Genomic DNA, 21103 nt, shown 5'->3' on the forward strand with positions numbered 1-21103 from the left:
CCATTACGACAGAATATACAAACACAAACTGCAAAGGAGGTATTCAGTAATTTCCTACCCATTCCAGTGGAATATTTTAAAATATAAAAATTTCTTAGGTTCACAAGTAAGCAGTTTTGAATATTTATGCTTATGGCCCAATTATTTTAATATATAGCATAAAAATGCAGTATTGCCTTATAATCTAGTTCCTTTTTTTTTTTTTTTAATCTAGTTCCTATTTTAAAACTCATGTAGTATTTGCAGGGTGGAAAGTTGTTGCCAGACACACAAGCTGAAACACTTGACAAATGCTGTGCTAGGAGTATGAAGGAAGTACTTTCAGAGACTCAAGGAGAATGATCAGTATATAGTAGGGGGAATTCTAACAGTTAACAACTTGAGGGCTTACTGTGTGTGAAGTTTTTTTACTTATATTGTCTCACTTATTCCTTTTAAAGTCTTACTATATATACATTCTTAACAAACTGAAGCTGAGGGGTGCCTGGGTGGCACAGTGGTTAAGCGTCTGCCTTCGGCTCAGGGTGTGATCCCAGCGTTATGGGATCGAGCCCCGCATCAGGCTTCTCTGCTATGAGACTGCTTCTTCCTCTCCCACTCCCCCTGCTTGTGTTCCCTCTCTTGCTGGCTGTCTCTATCTGTGTTAAATAAATAAATAAAATCTTTAAAAAAAAAAAAAACTGAAGCTGAGAGATTAACCAAAGTCTAAAGATAGGTATTAAGGAAGTGGTTAGAAATACTTCAGAAAGAATAGGTGAGTTTCCTTAGCAGGAATAAGATCTTCTGGACAAGGGGAAAAGGCTTCACTTGGAGGTATGACAGATCATGTCTTGTTTAGGGAAATGGTGAGTAGCACTACACTATGAAATCACAGGGTTCACAGAAGGGAGTTGGAGTTAGAGTGCAGGGTTAAATCTGAAAGGGAACACCGAGGGCAGAGTAAGTGCCCGGTGTTGAGTCCAGGTCTTACGATTAGTAGTGTGAACAGTGGATATCCTTTTAAGGAGAGCACTAATCGTGATCAGATCTCTATTTTAGTACTGTCAGCTATGAAATGAGTGTAGGACCAGAGTGAGACTAGAGGCAGGAAAACCAGTTTGGTGGCCATTACGAAAGTTTAGAAGAGAGATGAATGATGCCAGGGTAAGGATGTTCTTGGGGATTGAAAACAGTGGTGAATATGAAGGCTTCTAAGGCAGAGTGGGCAGAACTTGGTTACCAAAAGCTGTTTAGATGGGTTATTAGATGGGGTTTACAGGCCAGGTAGGTAGAAACCGAGTGGTGGTTCCATGAACTTATTGACATGTTTAACATGCTTGTAGGATATCTATAGAGAGGTCTAGTAAAGAACAGGAAACACTGGACTAAATGAGCTAAATGATGCTGCATTTATGGGTAATTTTTATTTTGTGTACTTGGGAAACATCTCAACATTTTTTATTTGTATTTTTTCCTATGTTTTGTAGTCAGTTAAATGAAAAACCTTTACCTGAAGGCTGGGAAATGAGATTCACAGTCGATGGAATTCCATATTTTGTGGACCACAATAGAAGAACAACTACCTATATTGATCCCCGCACTGGAAAATCTGCCCTGTAAGTTTCTAAACATTGTAGATTAGAAATAAAACTGATTCCTAAGATTTTGTTACAAAGATCTGAATTAGCAAGGAGTACAGTTCTTACTGTTTCTTGAGTTGGGTTGCCCAAAGGTCATTCATTGTTCACTAAATATTTTGTGTCTTTATTACCCTGTTTATTTATCACCATATTTTCTCCTGGAGACCTTTCGTATTTGTTATCTATTCACACAGCACTAAAAAGGTTATTTAGAAATTATCAGTACGGGGGCACCTGGGTGGCACAGCGGTTAAGCATCTGCCTTCGGCTCAGTGCGTGATCCCAGCGTTCTGGGTTCGAGCCCCACATCGGGCTCCTCTGCTGTGAGCCTGCTTCTTCCTCTCCCACTCCCCCTGCTTGTGTTCCCTCTCTCGCTGGCTGTCTCTATCTCTGTTAAATAAATAAATAAAATCTTTAAAAAAAAAAAAAGAAAGAAAGAAATTATCAGTACGGTACTGCTCACCAATTAATCCCTGATTTCTGATGCCTACTTTCTTTCAATTCTCCTATTACTTTGTTTTTCTTCTCCATTTTTGAAAAGTAACTTTGTGTTTTGTTCAAGGTGTTTTTTTGTGGCAAAATACATATAGTAGAGTTTATTGTTTTAACCATTTTATGTGTACAATTCAGTGGCATTAAGTACATTCACTTTGTTTTGCAACCATCAACACCATCCATCTCCAGAACATTTTTATCATCCCATACTGAAACTCCGTGCCTATTAAACGATAACTCTCCTGCCCCCTTCTTCCCTTAGCCCCTGATAATGGTTATACTTCCTGTCTCTATGAATTTGACTACTCATGTAAATGGAATCATATGGTATTTGTGCTTGTGACTGGTTTATTTCACTTAGCATTATATCTCCAAGGTTCATCAGTGTGACCATGTGTATCAGAATTTCAATCCTTTTTAATGCAGAATAATACTTTAGTGTATGTATATACCATATTTTATTTATACATGTGTTCATGGACTTTAGGTTGTTTCAGACATCTTTTGACTATTGTGAATAATGCAGCCGTAAATTTGAGTGTACAGATATCTGAGTTTTTGTTTTCACTTCTTTTGTGTGTATACTCAGAAGTGGAATTGCTCGGTCAGTGATAATTCTGTGTTTTTTTGAGGCACTTCAAGACTGTTTTCCACAGTGGTATACCATTTTACATTGCCAACAAAAATGTACACAGGTTCTAGTTTTTCCACATCAGCGGTTGTTGTTTTCTGTTTGTTTTTTAAAAATGTCAACCTGATGGGTATGAAATGATATCTCATGGTTTTTATTTGTATTTCTCTAGTGATTCATTATTTTGAGCATCTTTTCATGCGCTAATTGACCAGTTACCTGTATATCTTCCTTGAAGAAATGTCTGTTCAACTTCTTTGCCCATCTTTGAATCTGGTTGTTTGGTTTTTTTGTTGAATTTTAGAAGTTCTTTATATTCTGGATGTTAATCCCTTATCAGATTCATCATTTGCATTTTTTTTTTTCCTGTTCTGGACATTGACCTGAGTTTTACAGCTTTAGCTCTTAGGTGTAGGTTTTGGGTCCATTTTTAGTTAATGTTTGTAAATGATACTAGGAAAAGGTCTAATTTCATTTTTTATGCAAGCGGAGATCCAGTTTTCCAAGCACCATTTGTTGAAAAGACTGTCGAATGGTCTTGGCACCCTTATCAAAAATCTTTTGACCATATATGTGCAAAGGTTTATTTCTGGAGTTTCTATTTCATTCGCCATTATGTCTGTCTGTATTCTAGCTCCACACTGGTTTCATTACTGTAGGTTTTACTGAATTTTGAGCTCAGGAAATGTGAGTTCTCCAAGTTCTTTTTTTTTTTTTGAGATTGCTTTGGCTTTTTAGGATCCCTGAGATTTCATGATTTTTAGGATAGAATTTTCTGTTGCTGCAAAAATGTCATTAGGATTTTCATAGGGGTTGCATTGAATTTGTAGTTCTCTTTGGTTTGTTTGGACATCTTAACAATATTACATCTTTTAAGCCATGAACGTAGGGTGTCTTTATTTTATTTGTCTTCTTTAATTTCTTTCAGCAGTGTTTTGTAGCTTTCCAGTATACAAACCCTCTTGATTTAGTTAATTCCTAAGTTTTTTTTAATGCTATTTGTAAAATGGAATTGTTTTCTTAATTTTTTTTCAGATTATTGATTGTTAGTGTATAAAAATGCGACTGATTTTTGTGTTGTTTTATGTCCTACTTTGCTGAATGTACTTCTTCTAATAGTTCTTTGGAATCTTTAGGATTTTCTAAATATGAGGTTATCTAATCCTCAAACAAAGATAATTTTTACTTCTTCCTTTCCAATTTGGATGTCTTTTGTTTCTTTTTCTTGCCTAATTGCCCTGACTAGAACTTCTAATATGTTGAATAGAAGGGAAAGCAGGCATCCTTGCCTTGTTCCTGATCTTTGAAGGAAAGCTTTCATTTTTCACCATTGAGTGTGTCAGCTGTGGGATTTTCATAAGTGGCTCTTATATTGAGGGAGTTTCCTTCTAGTCCTCATTTATCGAGTGTTTTTGTTTTTTGTTTTTTTTTTGGCCTCAGTTGAGATGATCTTGTGGGTTTTTTTTTGCCTTTGTTATTGATGTGTGGTGTATAGGATTGACATTTCGTATGTTGAATAGTCCTTGCATTTCAAGAGTAAATCCCACTTGGTGAAAAGGATTAAGATATTAATCCTTTTAATATACTGCTGAATTCAGTTTGCTAATATTTTGTTGTGGACTCATGTCAGTTCATAAGAAATATTGGTCAGTAGTTTTCTTGTAGTGTCTCTGGCTTTGGTATCAGGGCAACGTTTATCTCTTGTTACTTCTTGAATCTTATGATTTCTGATGAAAAGCTTTCAGGGCTCCTGGCTGACTCAGTCAGTAGGACATGTGACTCTTGATCTTGAGATTGTGAGTTCAAGCCCCACGTTGGATGTAGAAATTACTTAAAAATAAAATCTTAAAATTTAACTTTCATGTGTAAAGCAGAAACTAGAAATTCAGGCCGCTTAGGTTTTAATGAAATGAAGAATTATTTAAATATGGCTGTTTACCCCAATGATACAAATGTAGTGATCCAAAGGGGCACTCCAGTATTCATAGCAGCAATGTCCACAGTAGTCCAACTATGGAAAGCACAGATGTCCATCAACAGATGAATGTATGAAAAGATCTGGTGTGTGTATATATACACACACACACACACACACACACACACACACACACACACTGGAATATTACTCAGCCATCAAAAAAATGAAATCTTGCCATTTGTGAGGACGTGGATGGAACTAGAAGGTATCATGCTTAGTGAAATAAGTTAGTCAGAGAAAGATAATTATCGTATAATCTCATTTATATGTGGAATTTAAGAAACAAAACAGAATCATAGGGGAAGAAAGGAAAAAATAAAACAAGACGAAATCAGAGAGGTAGACAAACCATAAGAGACTGTTAATCATAGGAAACAAACTGAGGGTTGCTTGAGGGGAGGGAGGTAGAAGGATGGGGTAACTGGGTGATGGACATTGGGGAGGGTATGTGTTTAATGAGCGCTGGGTATTAATAAGGCTGAGGAATCACTGACCTCTACCTAAGAAACCAATAACATATGTTAATTAATTGAATTTAAATTTAAAAAATGGAAAAATATTTAAATATGTAAATAAATAGTAGATACTTTAATATCATTCATTTTTAGTTTCAGTTAAGTTCGGGTATATAAAACAAAACCATAAAACCATAGTGGTTCATTTATGACAGAACTATGTTTCTTTCCATCATTAAGCACGCTACTAATAATCCATGGCTCAGCGAAGTCATGAAAAATTAGGAAACATTGTATTTAATGATAAAAATGCAACATATCACAATTTGTGGGATTTAACAAAAATAGTCCTCAGGAAATTTTACTGCTCTGTATAGGATTAGATTAGAAAATAAGAAAGGTATAAAATCAGTGATCGCTGCTTTCACCTTAGTCTAGAAAATTATTAAACCCCAAATAAGCACAAAAAAGGAAATAAACATAAAAGCAGATATTAACAAAATGAAAATGAAACTATAGAGAACTCAGAGCTAGGATCTTGGAAAAAATTAATAATATTGATAACCCCTAGTAAACCTAAGGGGAAAAAGAGAAAACAGAAATTAATATGAAAGTGAAAAGAAGGACATCACTACATATCCTACACACATTGAAAGATAACAAAGTATATATACTTGAACAACTTTATGCCAAGAATTTTGATTGATTGATTGATTGATTGATTGATTTTTAAAGAGTGGGGGAGAAGGGAGGGAAGGGGAGGGGGAGAGGGAAAGAGAATCTTAAGCTAAGCGTGGAGCCCTATCTCAAGACCCTGAGATCAGGACCTGAGCCAAAATCAAGTGTCAGACAGTTTACCAACTGACCCATCCAAGTGCCCCAAGAAGTTTGATATTTTAGATCAAATTGACAAATTCCTTGAAAGATACAAGTTACCAAAATGAACACAAGAAATAGTAAATCTATGGAGTGCCTGGGTGGCTCAGTCATTAAGCTTCTGCTTTCAGCTCAGGGCGTGATCCCGGCATTCTGGTATGGAGCCCCATGTCAGGCCCCTATGCTGGGAGCCTGCTTCTTCCTCTCCCACTCCCCCTGCTTGTGTTCCCTTTCTCACTGGCTGTCTCTCTCTCTGTCAAATAAATAAATAAAATCTTAAAAAAAAAAAAAAAGAATGAAGTTTAAAAAAAAACATAGTAAATCTAAATAACCCTATATCTAGTAAAGAAATTGAATTCATAATTAAACAATTTCCCACAAAGAAAATTCTGGCCTAGATGGCTTCCACTGGTATAATTGTATCAGAACTGTTAAGTAATAATAACAATCCTATTCAAATTCTTTTATAGAATACAAGCGGTGGGAACACTTCCCAACTCATTTTATGAGGCTCCTGTAAGTCCTGATGGCAAAATCAGACAAGACTAGTGTAAGAAAATTCTTGACTAATATTTCTATGAACATAGGTATAAAAATCTTTAACAAAATAATGGCAAATTAAATCCAGTTAGTATACAAAAGTATATTACACTATCATCATGTCGATTTTATCCCACGATAACAAGATTGGTTTAATATACAAAAATCAATCAGTGTAATTCACTACATTAACTAATATTAAAGGACAAAAATCATCTTTTCAAAAAAGCACTTGACAAAATAAAATGCCAGTTTATGGGGCACCTGGGTAGCGCAGTCGTTAGGCGTCTGCCTTCGACTCAGGGCGTGATCCCGGCGTTCTGGGATCGAGCCCGCATCAGGCTCCCTGCTCTGCTGAGAGCCTGCTTCTTCCTCTCCCCCTCCCCCTGCTTGTGTTCCCTCTCTCGCTGGCTGTCTATCTCTGTCAAATAAATAAATAAATAAATCTTTAAAAAAAAAAATGCCAGTTTATGATAAACTCTCAGCTGCCTTGGAAAGTTTCTTACATCATCTTAATAATGAAATACCTTTTAAGAGCAAGAATAAGGTAAGGATATTTACTGTCACTACTTCATTCACCATTGTATTAGTAGTCCTATGAAATAAGAGAAAGAAATAGCGTAGACTGGAAAGAAAGAAATAAAACTATTTTTTTTTCATACAGATAGCATAGTTGTGTACATAGAAAATGCTAAGGAATCTAGAAAAATACTGGAACTAGTAAGTGAATTTAATAGTGCCGCTGGAGACAAAGTCAGAAGACAAAATCATTTGTATTTCTTTTGTTTTCTCTTTTTTCTTTTCTTTCTTCTCTTCTCTTCTTTTCTTTTCGACTTTAATTTCTACACCCAACGTAGGGCCCGAGCTCACAACCCCAAGATCAAGAGTCATATGCTCTACTGACTGAGACAGCCAGGCGCCCCTAAAATCAGTTATATTTCTACATTGAACATTTAGAAAATGAATTTAAAGGAAGCCCAGGGTGGGGCACTGGAGTGGCTCAGGCGGTTAAGCGGCTGCCTTCGGCTCAGGTCATGGCCCCAGGGTGCTGGGATCAGCCCCACATCACGCTCCTTGCTCCCCTGCCTGCCACTCCCCCTGCTTGTGCTTGCTTTCTCCCGCCTGCTCTCTGTGTCAAGTAAATAAAATCTTAAGAGAAAAAAAAAAAAAAAGTCCAGGGCTTGCTTGGAAGCCCCAAGGTGTCATCAGTGATCTAGGCTTTTTCTTTCTGTTTTACTCTTTTTTCAAGGTTACCTCATAGTGTGTGATAGCTGCTGAAACTTCAGCTGTCAATCCACTCTAGGCTGGAACATGGAGGAACAACAAATTAGAAAGAGAAAAAAATCCTTCTCTAGCCATCTTCTCAAAAGAGCCTTCATGGAAGTTCTATACATTTACAGCTCATTAGCCATGGTTAAGTTGCACAACCACGCTGGGAAATGTAATATTTATTCTAGGTAGCAGTCTGCCCAGGTAGGTATCAGAAATCTGATTTGAGGACAAAGGAAAGAATGGATTTGGAGATAGGCAACATTCCCAGATAGAACTTCCTTTACCTAGTCTTGTTAGATTTTGCTATATATAAAAGAAAATCCCACAACAATGCCTTTAAAAAGATCTCAATTCCTGTCTCTTTAAACTAGTCCTGGGAAATTTTTTTTTAAAAGGTGGTGTTTAGGAGTATGCTATCCTACAGTATTTTTATATTTGACTGAGTACTGAAGGGGTGTGGTATTTTGCTTTCCTTCTATATATTATGAGCTATTATATATGTCATATGACGTATGTCATATGTCCTCCTCAGAGACAATGGACCACAGATAGCCTACGTACGGGACTTCAAGGCAAAAGTTCAGTATTTCCGGTTCTGGTGTCAGGTGAGTATTAGGACTTTTTTCTCTACTCCCTTTTCTTTGTTATGTTGCTTATATTACACAGTGGTTGTGAAAATAATTAAGCCATAGAAAAACAGGTAAAATGGGAGGCATAGGAATCTGTTTTTTCTATTTTTAGGGCAAAGAAAAAGATTTATCAGTTAGATCATTTGTGGCTTCTGTAGTCCAGAAAAATAAATTTGAAGCAGTTTGAAAAAAATTGCTACTCTCCTTTCAGTACCCATAATTCTAAGATAGCAAAAGTCTTCCAACAAATGAGTTAAGACATTTTCTGATGTGTAGATTGTAACCAACCCCTTTCATATCTAACATTTGCTATAAATGACTTTGATATATAACTGTATATATATATATATAGAGAGAGAGATAGTTACATTCTGAGTATTCTTCCCAGATGTGATCAGTTATTTCTGATATGTATTTTCTGAATTAATGATTTATGGGTTCTAAATAAAATTAATGTATTAATCAAAGTGTTACTATGATGAATATTTTTAAACTTCAAACTCATGTAATTAACTGAGCCCAGGCAAGCAAGAATAATCTAAGTTAGCTTTTTGAAAATAAAACTTAAAATTTATTTGACTCATTAAGTAAGCACTGCATATGAGATTTTTTTTTTTTTTTTTGGTTTTCTTCTGTTACATACCAGATGATCTGTAATTAGCATGAATGCTCACAAATGCATGGTTAAACATAGAAATAAATTCATATTCATGGTCTACTTGTTTCTCTAAGCAAAGATAAAAGTAAATATAATTTCACTCTTTTGGTTTCTCAATAGGCTATTTTAGTAGAGTTTACTTAAGTCATTCTTATGTTTCAGCAACTGGCCATGCCACAGCACATAAAGATTACGGTGACAAGAAAGACATTGTTTGAAGATTCCTTTCAGCAGGTACTGTCTTAGCCACCTCATAGTTTGCCCCAAGGCTGCCTGCTCAGAACCACTTTTGGTTCCATGTCTAAGCAGTTTTGGACTTTTTGAGTTGGAGGTCTTACGTATTGCCAGCTGCATTAGTACTTAACAATTTAGGAACATGTAGATAGTTTTGTATGTGTATATGTCTTGTGCTTTTGAAATGTCAGAGTAATTTAAAGTAATTGGTGAGTTTCAGGTTTTCATTTCTAAGCTGAGTGTTCAGTTTGAAATAGATATTTGAGTAAAAAAGTAGGTTTTTGATAGACAGAAGTCTGGAAATATCTGTATGAACATTATTGGATGGGTAAGAGGGGATGACTTTGCTTTTATAGGTGTGTGTTACTTGCATTTTTACAGTAAGCATTTGTTACTCATAATTTTTACAAAAATTTTTTTTGTGTAGGAAAGAAATTGGTCGTTGGTTACGATACCAAAATAAAAAAAGATAATTTTTTCAGAAGTAGTCAACAAATTTTTTTACTGTCCTCAGAACCCAAGTTAATTTACACTTTATTTTGCAACTTAACCAACTGCAAATAAATGTTAAGTGAATTGGATGCGGAGAAGATTAAAATAGCCAGTGAAAAACTGTCTTAAAACGAAAACATCTGGGGCGCCTGGGTGGCGCAGTGGTTAAGCGTCTGCCTTTGGCTCAGGGCGTGATCCCGGCATTCCGGATGAGTCCCACATCGGGCTCCTCCGCTGGGAGCCTGCTTCTTCCTCTCCCACTCTCCCTGCTGTGTTCCCTCTCTCTGCTGGCTGTCTCTCTGTCACATAAATAAATAAAATCTTTAAAAAAAAAAAAAAAGACGAAAACATCTACTTAGTCCTTACTTTATGGCCAGATATGGGCATATTTTTTTTATTATCAAGCCCGTGTGATGATTGTGGTAGCTACAGCTTCAAAAGGAATGCAAAGGGAAAAGAGATTTTCTGAGTTGGTTGGGAGGTCCTCTGACTTAGCTGGCTATTTGCTTTCAGAAACAGTTATGTGCATTTCCTAATGGAACCTCAGTAATTAACATTGAAGAGAAAAGCCAGTTGGCATCCTGCTAAGTAGGAGCAGATAGCTTTTTAGCAGCAGAACTTGACTAAGGCTATTTAGAGAATTATGAGTTATTGCCTTGATCTGATGGAAATCGCCAAGGCCATTCCCAACTCTAGTCATTACCTGCTTCTAATTTTCATATTCATAACTATTGTGTAGTCAGTCTCTGGTAGGCCAGTTTCTTGGAACATAACTTGCTATTGCATTGCTGAAAGGTGCAAAACATGATTAAATATCCCTTTATTTTTTGACTTTTGAAACCTAAAGACTTTTGCAGAGTGACAGACCAGATGGTACTATGAACAGTTGTTTAAAATTGTCACCCTAGATTTGATATCCATCAAGTAAATGTGAAACCAAAACTTAAGAGAAAAATTTGATTGCTTTGGAAGAGTGACAAATCTGATAGCAAAATTAGCATCCAGTTTTCTTCCTAAGTGGTGGATAAAGTTGTTTGGAGTAGTTAAGTGTTTTTGCTCATTGGGGTAATTGCAGGAGAAAAAAATGTTTTTAAATATTAGACGTTTTATTAAAGGGTACTATTTAAAAATATTTTTTCCGGGGAACAGCAACTCCTAAAGTATCAGACACACGGGGCAAAAGAACCACCAGAATTTCCAAGGGGGAACATTCTCAGGTTTGGGGGAATAGCAAGAGAGATCAGAAATAGCCCTAGGTTTTGGGGAGCAGCCCTAGGGACAAGGAATAGCCAGAGGGAGCAAGAAACAAACAAACCAACAAAAACAAATGTTTTAACCTTTAATTATCTGTCCTTTGCATCGCTGTATAGCTAGCCTAGAGTGTGTGTAGAATATTTGTCATAAGCATTGAATTTTTTTTTGCTATATCTGGGATTTTTTTAGTGGAATATGAATTCATGAAAGTGATGTATTTATTTTGTGGAAACTGAGCCCTGGCATAAGCAGGTTACTTACTGGGCTTCTGTGGATATTTAATGTGAGAGTTCATTCTAATTTCATAAAACAGAGGCATTAAGTCCACTTCTCTTTGTCCAGGCCCTGTCACCTTTTTTTTCTAAGAGTTATTAATATCTGTAATGTTCTTTGATCCAGTTTTAGGCAAGTAATTAGATAGTTTTACAAAGGAAAAACCCAAATCATCTATTCATTATATTTCGGTAATGGTGCTGTCCTTCAAATATGAATGATCTTATTAACCACTGTAGTAGGACACAAAATTTGAGTATTTTTCCAGGTATTTATAGGTTTCCACTGAAAATTAGTTTCCAAAATTAACTATATTCTCTGTGCAGCCCCTGGTTTTCATTTCCAGGATAGCTAAATGCTGTTATGTGTACTTTTGGCTGTAAAACAAACCCAGACATAACTAAACCACAGCCCTTCAACACCCATATGACCTAACAAAGGACCATGCCCACAGTTACTCTTCTTTAAGCAAGTGACAGAAGCAACTTGATAAGTCAAAAGTAAGATTATTTAGGGGCGCCTGGGTGGCGCAGTCATTACGCGTCTGCCTTCGGCTCAGGGCGTGGTCCCAGAATCCTGGGATCGAGCCCCACTTCAGGCTCCTCTGCTGGGAGCCTGCTTCCTCCTCTCGCACTTCCCCTGCTTGTGTTCCCTCTCTCACTGGCTGTCTCTCGCTGTCAAATAAATAAATAAAATCTTTAAAAAAAAAAAAAAGATTATTTAAAAGAAAAGTATGTATCTATAGAGTATATTAAAATATAGATGTGTATAATACATATAAAATATTATAAAACTTCAATGTATTTTCTGTATGATGTTGCTAACTAGATCACGGACACCATTCTATGTGATGGGAAACTCAAGTTACTTATAATGAAGAATATCTCAGACCTGAAAATGGTAGAATGATGTTTCAGTAATTGCTTTTACCAATTCTTTTACTATATTATTTTGTAGATAATGAGCTTCAATCCCCAAGATCTGCGAAGACGTTTGTGGGTGATTTTTCCAGGAGAAGAAGGTTTAGATTATGGAGGTGTAGCAAGGTAGTGATAATATGAATACTCAGAACTTAGTTCCTTTCTTCCAAAGGTATCATTCACTTTGCTTGCAAGTATTTTCTCAATCTTATATTTCAGGAAAATGAATGTAGCAAATTATTGTACCTTTTTCTGCAGCTACAGAAGTTCAGCAAACACTAATTTAACACTTTCTGTCTAAGGGACTGCTAGTTGATTTCCCCAACATTACTCATTTTAATCCTCAGGATAACCCTTGTGAGATAGAATTTTATAGGTAATAATGAGGTTTAGAGACTAACCTACACCACATAACTAAGATGTAGAGCCAGGATGCAAGCTTTGTATCATCAAACCAGAAGCCCATGTTCAGTCTACCACCTCTTTTTTGTTCCACAGAGCGAGCATACAAGGCCCTGTAGTGATCAGGTTATTTTCCCCATCCCAGATTTCTGATACAGATAACAGCCACTCAATTCCCAACTGAGATTAACATATCTGTATTAAGAATTCAGAGGCCTGTGTAAAATAGGAGTTGAAATTTTAAATTCTGCATTCTTAATATTGGAACTTCTAATCAAACCCTAGAAGATAAACTCAAGTAAGAAATTCCTTTGCTTATTCCATAACAATATAGCACATCCGGTTAAATATTTGAATAGCAATGGCAGTGTGGAAAGCAAGGACTTTGGAGTCAGGACTGGATTTGAATCCTTTTTCTGCACTTAGTAGTACAACCTGGGGCAAGTATCTTCCTTCTGTAAAAAAAAAAAAAAAAAAAGAACAGTCATATCTAGTTTTCTAGGATTATTGTGAAGAGTAGAAGTAGTGTTTATAGTAATGTTCTTTGACCCAGTTTTAGGCAAGTAATTAGATAGTTTTACAAAGGAAAAACCCACATCATCATGTGACCTAGTTCAGATCCTCCATTTTTGTGTGCTCACTAAATGATGGCTCCATTTTCATAGTTCTTATTTATGTTATGTATTAAAGTTCACATTTCAAAATGTATGATGTAACCACTGGTAAATAATAAATATGAATAGAAACATTGAATTTTGTGTAAGTTAAAGGTAATTCAGGAGGAGGGCAATCATTTATTCTTAATTAGAAAATCAAATAGTATGAATAAGTAAAAGCAGCATTACCACCAGAGACCATGAACTCACAGGAAAAGAAATCTCAGACACAAGCTGGTATCACCTGTATTGCCCCAGATCCATTCTGACTACTGTTCTATCAGGCCCACCCATGTTATATAGTAATTATAATCTTATGTTAATATTCATATTTTCACAACAGTTGAGTTAGAGCTCCTCAGCACATTTTTCTAATGACTGAGTGGCTTCAATTAAGTGTTTTATTGTCTTTGTGAAATTGGGAGTTTTTTCATATTTACCTTAAAATTTAGAGAGCAGTGGCATCTGTTTAGTAACAGATGGAGTAATATTAGGCTTCTTTCAGCTGCTCTAACTACATGGGTTAATAGTAAATTTTAAACTTGCCTCTATAGAGTATTTCATTGATTCTAAGACTAACATTTTAATGTCTCTGACATTGGGATATGTATCACAATTATAATGAGAAAAATTTTTAGTGGCTCATCAAATAATGGTGTCTTTAAGTACATGATGTCTTAGATTCTTTGAAATATAATATGCAGTGTGTAAATCATCTCTGTAAACTAGATGTCTATTTGAACAGAAGCAGTTAAAAATCAACATGGGATTAGAAAACTGTCACCAGCTGAGGAGTGTAGATTCCTGAGAACTTTGTAGCACTGCTCTTTGATTTGTTGGCATGGTTTTTTCACCCTAAATTTTCTTTTAATTTCAGAGAGTGGTTCTTTCTTTTGTCACATGAGGTGTTGAACCCAATGTATTGCCTGTTTGAATATGCAGGGAAGGATAACTACTGCTTGCAGATTAATCCTGCTTCTTACATCAATCCAGATCACCTGAAATATTTTCGTTTTATTGGCAGGTTTATTGCCATGGTAAGTAGAGGTGAAGAACTGTGTTTACTTTGTTAATTCGGCAATACTAAAGCATTGTTTCTTCAACTTTCTCATTTGAAATTTTCTCACCACTAATTTTTTAAGATTGGTTTGTTATCTTTGCCCTTTTCCCAAAAAGATGCCATAATAGATGACGGGAGCTTTAAGGGAAGAATTCATCTAACATTCTATTATAAAATTACATAAATGGTATTATTTTCTTCTCGTATAGGCTCTGTTCCATGGGAAATTCATAGACACAGGTTTTTCTTTGCCATTCTATAAGCGTATATTGAACAAACCAGTTGGACTCAAGGATTTAGAATCTATTGATCCAGAATTTTACAATTCTCTCATCTGGGTTAAGTAAGTTTGTTTCCATTTATCAAAATGTAGTCTTACATTGCTTTCATTATGGTGTTGGTAACTTATCCAAACTATAAACATGTAATTGGTTTATTGAATTTAAATATTAAACTTGTCTCATTTTCTAATATGATAGATTTTACAGAATACACCCAATATCTTAGGCAAAAATATGATGACTTCAGAGCATAATCTTTCCAGTTTTCTTATTATTTTGATGCTATAGTTTTATAGTAATTATTGAAGAACACAGTCTTTTAAATACTTTTTATATGGTTGAATTAGTATAACAGATAGTGTTAATTTCATTTGTGCAGAGAAAACAATATTGAGGAATGTGGTCTGGAAATGTACTTCTCTGTCGATAAAGAAATTTTAGGTGAAATCAAGAGTCATGATTTGAAACCTAATGGTGGCAATATTCTTGTGACAGAAGAAAATAAAGAGGAATATATCAGGTGAGAGAGAATGCTCCTTTTAACGTACTTCAGCCTTTCTGTTGGGCTATAGCACATTGATAATTGCCTAGTAATACTAGTGGACAGTATTTCAAAAGATAATGTTTGCCTTTTTACTAATCATTATGAGAACTGATCGTGTATAACAAGGACATGATCGCTTTCTACCTTACAAGTGTGTTGAGAGAGGAACAAGGAAAGTGCTATGGGAAGTCAAGGGAGGCAGACATTATTTCTTCTAGTTGTGATCATGGAGCAAGTAGTTGATGATACTTAATTTAAGCTTTGAAGGTTGGGGAGGATTCAGTTGTGCAGAAATGAGAACAAAAGTTATGAGCAGAGATATGAAGGCTGGAAAGCACAAGTCACAAATAGTAAATAGGGAAGTGTACTGTGTGGTGGTGCTGTCAGGCAGCTCAGAGTTGAGATCCTATTCTGCCATGTCCCTCATTTCAGAGGCCAAGGAAAATGAGGAATTTTTAGATGATGTGGAGGCTAATAAGTTATAATAACCCTTAAGAGAACAGTCAGAACTGTATCCAAGTGGTAGATAGAGAAGCCACATTACAAGAAATTAAGGACCAAATTCACTAGACAATCTAAATTTCTTTTAACAAGTCTGGCAGCAGAACGAGAAGGGAGAACAGATTCTTGTGGAGGCAGCAGGGTAGAGGCGATCCTGCAGGTTAACTCAAACTAAATTTTACAAAGAATTAATCTAATGGGTACTGATAGATTTTATATACCCTTTTTTGGTGTATTTTCAGTTTAACCACAATTTGAAGATTATAAAGGGATAGAAAAGAATTTTGGTTATATAGAACTTTCACTTTTTTTCAAAAAGTGGGAGTTTTAAGAGTAGATATAACGCTAGATCATTCTTTCAAATACCAGTTCTGTAACCACTATGCCATGTAACATCAAGTCATTGGGAAGAATCTCAGGGGGTGCCTGGGAGGCTCAGTCGGTTAAGTGTCTGCCTTTGGCTCAGATCACGATCCTGGGGTCCTGGGATCAAGCCCTGCATTGGGCTCCCTGCTCAACGGGGAGTCTGTTCTCCCTCTCCTTCTGCTTCTCCCTGTTTTTTCTCTCTCGCTCGCTCTCTCAAATAAATAAAATCTTTTTTAAAAGTCAAAGTTGAAATCTAGAATATTTAGTAGAGAATTTTCATTAAAAGTATTTTCATTCGGGGGGCGCCTGGGTGGCTCAGTTATGATCTCAGTGTTAGCCCCACTGCAGGCTCCTTGCTCAGCAGGGAGTCTCCTGGAGATTCTCTCTCTCCCTCAGTCCCTCCCCCCACCACACACTGTCTCACTGTCATGCACACGCGCTCTCTCTCTCTCTCTCAAATAAATAAATCTCCAAAACAGTATTTTCATTTAAAAAAAAATTGCAAGGCGGTATCTATAAGTTAAAAGCTTAAGAGACTTTTGCAATGTATGTACCCTGTTTAGATGCTGATTCAGAATTTGAGCACTTGAATACTTGGCTATAAAGAAATTATTGTTTACTTTTTTGTGTGATAATAGAATTGTGGTTGTTTTCAAAATGAGACTATCTTACAGAGATAAATGCTGAATTATTTATGTTTAAAATGATAGTATATGATATCTAGGTATGGGTAGGGGCATAACGAATTAAGATTAGTGTTGTGTTGAAGCTGGGATGTACATAATGTAGGACTCATTATATCCTAATTTTATAAATATTTGAAGTTTTTCATAATGAAGTTTTTAAAAATTATTTTTACACTCAGAATTTAAAGGTAAGATCTAAACTTCCTGATAGCTTTTTTAATATTTATTTACCAGAATGGTAGCTGAATGGAGGTTGTCTCGAGGTGTTGAAGAACAGACACAAGCTTTCTTTGAGGGCTTTAATGAAATTCTTCCCCAGCAGTATTTGCAATACTTTGATGCAAAGGAGTTAGAGGTAATGAGTTTTTCTTATTTCCTCTGCAGCATGCTGGTAAATAACGCCTTCAGGTGTCTGCTTTCAGCTCACTTTCTCATCTTTCCAGTAGCAATAGTATTTTTTATGCTAGCAGGATGTTTTGAAGCTTCCCAATGGTTTAAAAAGTCCGTAATTTATCAAATATATTAAAGTGTTATCCCCCCACCAAAAAAAAGAATTACTGTCGGAACCTCTCAAATGAATGAATTATTTTACTTGAATATGTGTATATATGACACCATCCATGGAAAATCAACCTTCATAAGTAATGTAGTCACAATTCTTGATGCACAGCTTATAAACATAAGCCTCCTGATTAATTTGTTTTTTGAAAATTGTTGAATATTAGTCTTTTCTTCTGTGTGTCTAGCAGTTTTATATAGGTTATAAAGAAACCATCTTTTTTTTTTTTTTATCTTCAAAGGTCCTTTTATGTGGAATGCAAGAGATTGATTTGAATGACTGGCAAAGACATGCCATCTACCGTCATTACACTAGGACAAGCAAACAAATCATGTGGTTTTGGCAGGTTTGTCTCAGTTTATTTCTATTGGCAGAACATCATAATTTTTTAGAAATTGCTTACCATATATGGAAGAAAGTCACAGAACAAAATGTACCAATATATTCAGGCCCCTTGTTCCATCCTATGCATTATAATAAATGAATAGATAATACAGTTGCTAAGTTACAGAAGCAGCCCAAGTGTCCGTTGATAAATGAATGGATCGAGAGGTGTGTGTGTGTGTGTGTGTGTGTGTGTAAATGTGTGTCCCCACACACTGAATATTACTCAGCCATAAAAAAGAATGAAATCTTAAGGGAAAAAAAAAAGAATGTACTTTCGCCATTTGCAGTATCATGAATGGATCTAGAGGGTATAATACTAAGTGAGCCAGAAAAAGATAAATACCATACGATTTCACTCATGTGGAATTTAAGAAACAGACAAAAAGATAAACCAAAAAACAGACTCTTAACTAGAGAGAACAAACTGATGGTTACCCGAGGGGAGAAGGGTGGGGATGGGTGAAATAGGTAAAGGGGTTTAAGAGTACACTCATCATGATGAGCACTGAGTAATGTATAGAATTGTTGAATCACTATATTGTACCCCTGAAACTAATATAATACTGTATTTTAATTATACTGGAATTAAAATTTAAAAAAAGATTATAACAGTATTTTTAAAAAACTATTGCTGAGTAAGCAACACACACCTTGCACCTTTGCCCCGGGTATAAGATAACTTCAGATGATGATTCCCCTGCATTTGACCTAAATGCTTTTGGAATTTTATGGAATTGTCTCAAGTATGGTTTTTCAACATTCATACCTCATTAAGAATTTTTTAATGTTCAAAAGGCAAAACTTAAGAGAGTGACCTGGTTTGGAATCATAATGGTGTGTCTTCAGAAAATGCCTGCTGTAAGCACATGAGAAGATGCTCAAATCACTAATCATTAGTGAAGTGCAAATCAAAACCACAATGAGATACCATTCCATATCCATTACTAGCATGGCTATTATCAAGAAACAGAAAATAATCATCCTTGTTGAGGATGCAGAGAAATTGGAACTCTCCTACATTGCTGGTGGGAATATAAAATGGTGCACAACTGTGGAAAACAATTTGATGGCTCCTCAAAAAGCTAAACATAAAATTAACATATCCAGCAGTTCTCCTAGGTATACCCAAAAGAAGTGAAAGCAAGGACTCAAACACATACTGGTACTATGTTCATAACAGCATTATTCACAGTAGCCAAAAGGTAGAAGCAACTTAAGTGTCCATCAGCAGATGAATGGATAAACAAAATATGGTATACACATACATACAATGGAATATTATTCAGCCTTAAAGAGAAAGGAAATTCTTACAGGCTACAGCAGGGGTGAACCTTAAGAATATTATGCTGAGTGAAATAAGCCAGTCACAAAAGGATAAATATTGTATGATTCCATGATTCCATTTATATGAGGTATCTAGAATAGGCAAATTCATAGAGACAGAGTAGAATAGAGGTTAACAAGGGCTGTTGGAGATAGAGGGATGAGGAGATAAGTTTTATGAATTCAGAGTTTTTGTTTAGGATCATAAAGTTCTGGAAATAGTGGTAATAGTTATACAGTAGTGTGAACATAATGCCATTGAATTGTGTGCTTAAAATGGTAAATTTTATATGTATTTTACCACAACAAAAAAATAAAAATTTTAAAAATGTCTATTACTTATGTAAAATTCATAAGAAACTCAGATGAACTGAGCTTCTATGGCAAATAGGATTAGCATTTTAAAATACTTGACAGTAGTACAATAGGATAAAAATTATTTACAAAAAATATTTGGCTGAGTCAAAATATTTGTGCTACAGGCTAGAAAGAATCTTCCATAAACCTAATGTTTTGAGCCAGAGTTGTAGGAGTTGAAAGCCACCTGATTCTGATAGTGTGTAGCTACACCAAAACCTAGAGAACACTGAGAGAAGGAGTTTATTGGGATATATATGAATCAGAAATCTATGAGCTTGATTTCATTTGTTCATAAAACCAAAGAGCCCATACTGATTCAAGCTCTGTGTCCTGTGTAACCACATGTATATCCTATAGGACAAGCATACCTGGGAGGTAAAATAAGGGGCTGCTCTAGAAGAGCTAATATTGAGACTTCGTGAGTAGGGAACTCTTAGGTCCCGGGCACCCTTCTTTTTCTATCTCCCTAAAAGGATGTGGTCCTAAGATTTATATAGGGGAAGGTTGGCAGGGCTTCAACAAACATGGAGAAGCTCCTCCATCCACAGTGGTGGGGTATAGTCATTATCTAGTGCATCTAATACTTAGGGAGTTCATTTGAAATGATCATTTTTCATTCTTGTTTATGCTAAACATAACATAGGACCTATATATATCTCTTTACATGTGTGTGTGTGTTTAACAGTTTGTTAAAGAAATTGATAATGAGAAGAGAATGAGACTTCTGCAGTTTGTTACTGGAACCTGCAGATTGCCAGTTGGAGGATTTGCTGACCTCATGGGTATGTATACAGGATCACTTTTCCTATACAGAAAATTGTTTATCACACGGTTATATCAAATCAGTGTGTATAAAACTTATCAGAAATAACAAAGAGTAGACTTTTCCTAACCAGTCACAGTTAACCTGAATTTGTGTAAACTTTAAATTCACTTTGTAGTCCTTACCTCTAGAAATTTTTAACCCTAAGTCTAGATCCCACATTTTAACTTCATAGGATAGCAATATTCTATATGTAAATCTGTTTCGTCATTCAGTCATTGGCAAACATTTTAGTGTCTCCTACAAGCCAGGCACTGTTGGTTGTATTATACTATATTTTAATGATGTGTTTAACACTCTTCTCTATTATACCTGGAGCTCCTTAAGATACAGATCCATATCTTCATCTTTTTATTTTTGGTGCCTAGCATTAGTACTTGTCACATAGTAGTCACTGATCAAAATGTGTGTTGTTTGGAAATGAATGACCATGAAAATACTTTTGTGACTGATAATAAATTAAATTCAAATCTTTAACACCAGCATTACGCCAGGTACCACAGGAGAACAGAAGTTATGATCCCTAAGCCTGTTTCAGCTGAAGCAGAGAGAACTGAAGAATTAAGTAGGCAATTTTGGATACAGTGACTAAAAGCCAGACCAGGAGAATTTGGGACATTATTCTGAGGGTATTGGAAGCTGTGGAAACTTTTGAAGAGAGGAAAATTTGGTGAAGCTGCATATTAGCAAGATTTGATAGCAAGGTATAGCATACATTAAAGGATAAGGGAAACTCTGGAGAGAGGAAGGAAATATTGGAGCAGTTGATCTTAGGAGATGAAGGTAGGGATGGAAAAGAAGGGATAAATGCTAGAGAAGTGCCAAAGGT

General features: G+C 35.7%; 1 protein-coding gene across 1 annotated transcript in view; it reads left to right on the forward strand.

Annotated features, from left to right (window-relative positions):
- Positions 1-21103, forward strand: part of ITCH (itchy E3 ubiquitin protein ligase) — a 127324-nt gene that overhangs the window by 96566 nt on the left and 9655 nt on the right. Inside the window, exons 14-23 of the mRNA XM_040638196.1 lie at positions 1467-1595; positions 8399-8471; positions 9316-9387; positions 12364-12452; positions 14262-14421; positions 14654-14787; positions 15105-15245; positions 17057-17177; positions 17623-17727; positions 20137-20233. Coding sequence (XP_040494130.1) covers positions 1467-1595; positions 8399-8471; positions 9316-9387; positions 12364-12452; positions 14262-14421; positions 14654-14787; positions 15105-15245; positions 17057-17177; positions 17623-17727; positions 20137-20233 — 1121 coding nt within the window. The remainder of the gene's footprint in view (positions 1-1466; positions 1596-8398; positions 8472-9315; positions 9388-12363; positions 12453-14261; positions 14422-14653; positions 14788-15104; positions 15246-17056; positions 17178-17622; positions 17728-20136; positions 20234-21103) is intronic.

Source organism: Ursus maritimus, unplaced genomic scaffold (assembly GCF_017311325.1).
Source record: "Ursus maritimus isolate PB19 unplaced genomic scaffold, ASM1731132v1 scaffold_22, whole genome shotgun sequence".
Lineage (NCBI taxonomy): Eukaryota > Metazoa > Chordata > Mammalia > Carnivora > Ursidae > Ursus > Ursus maritimus.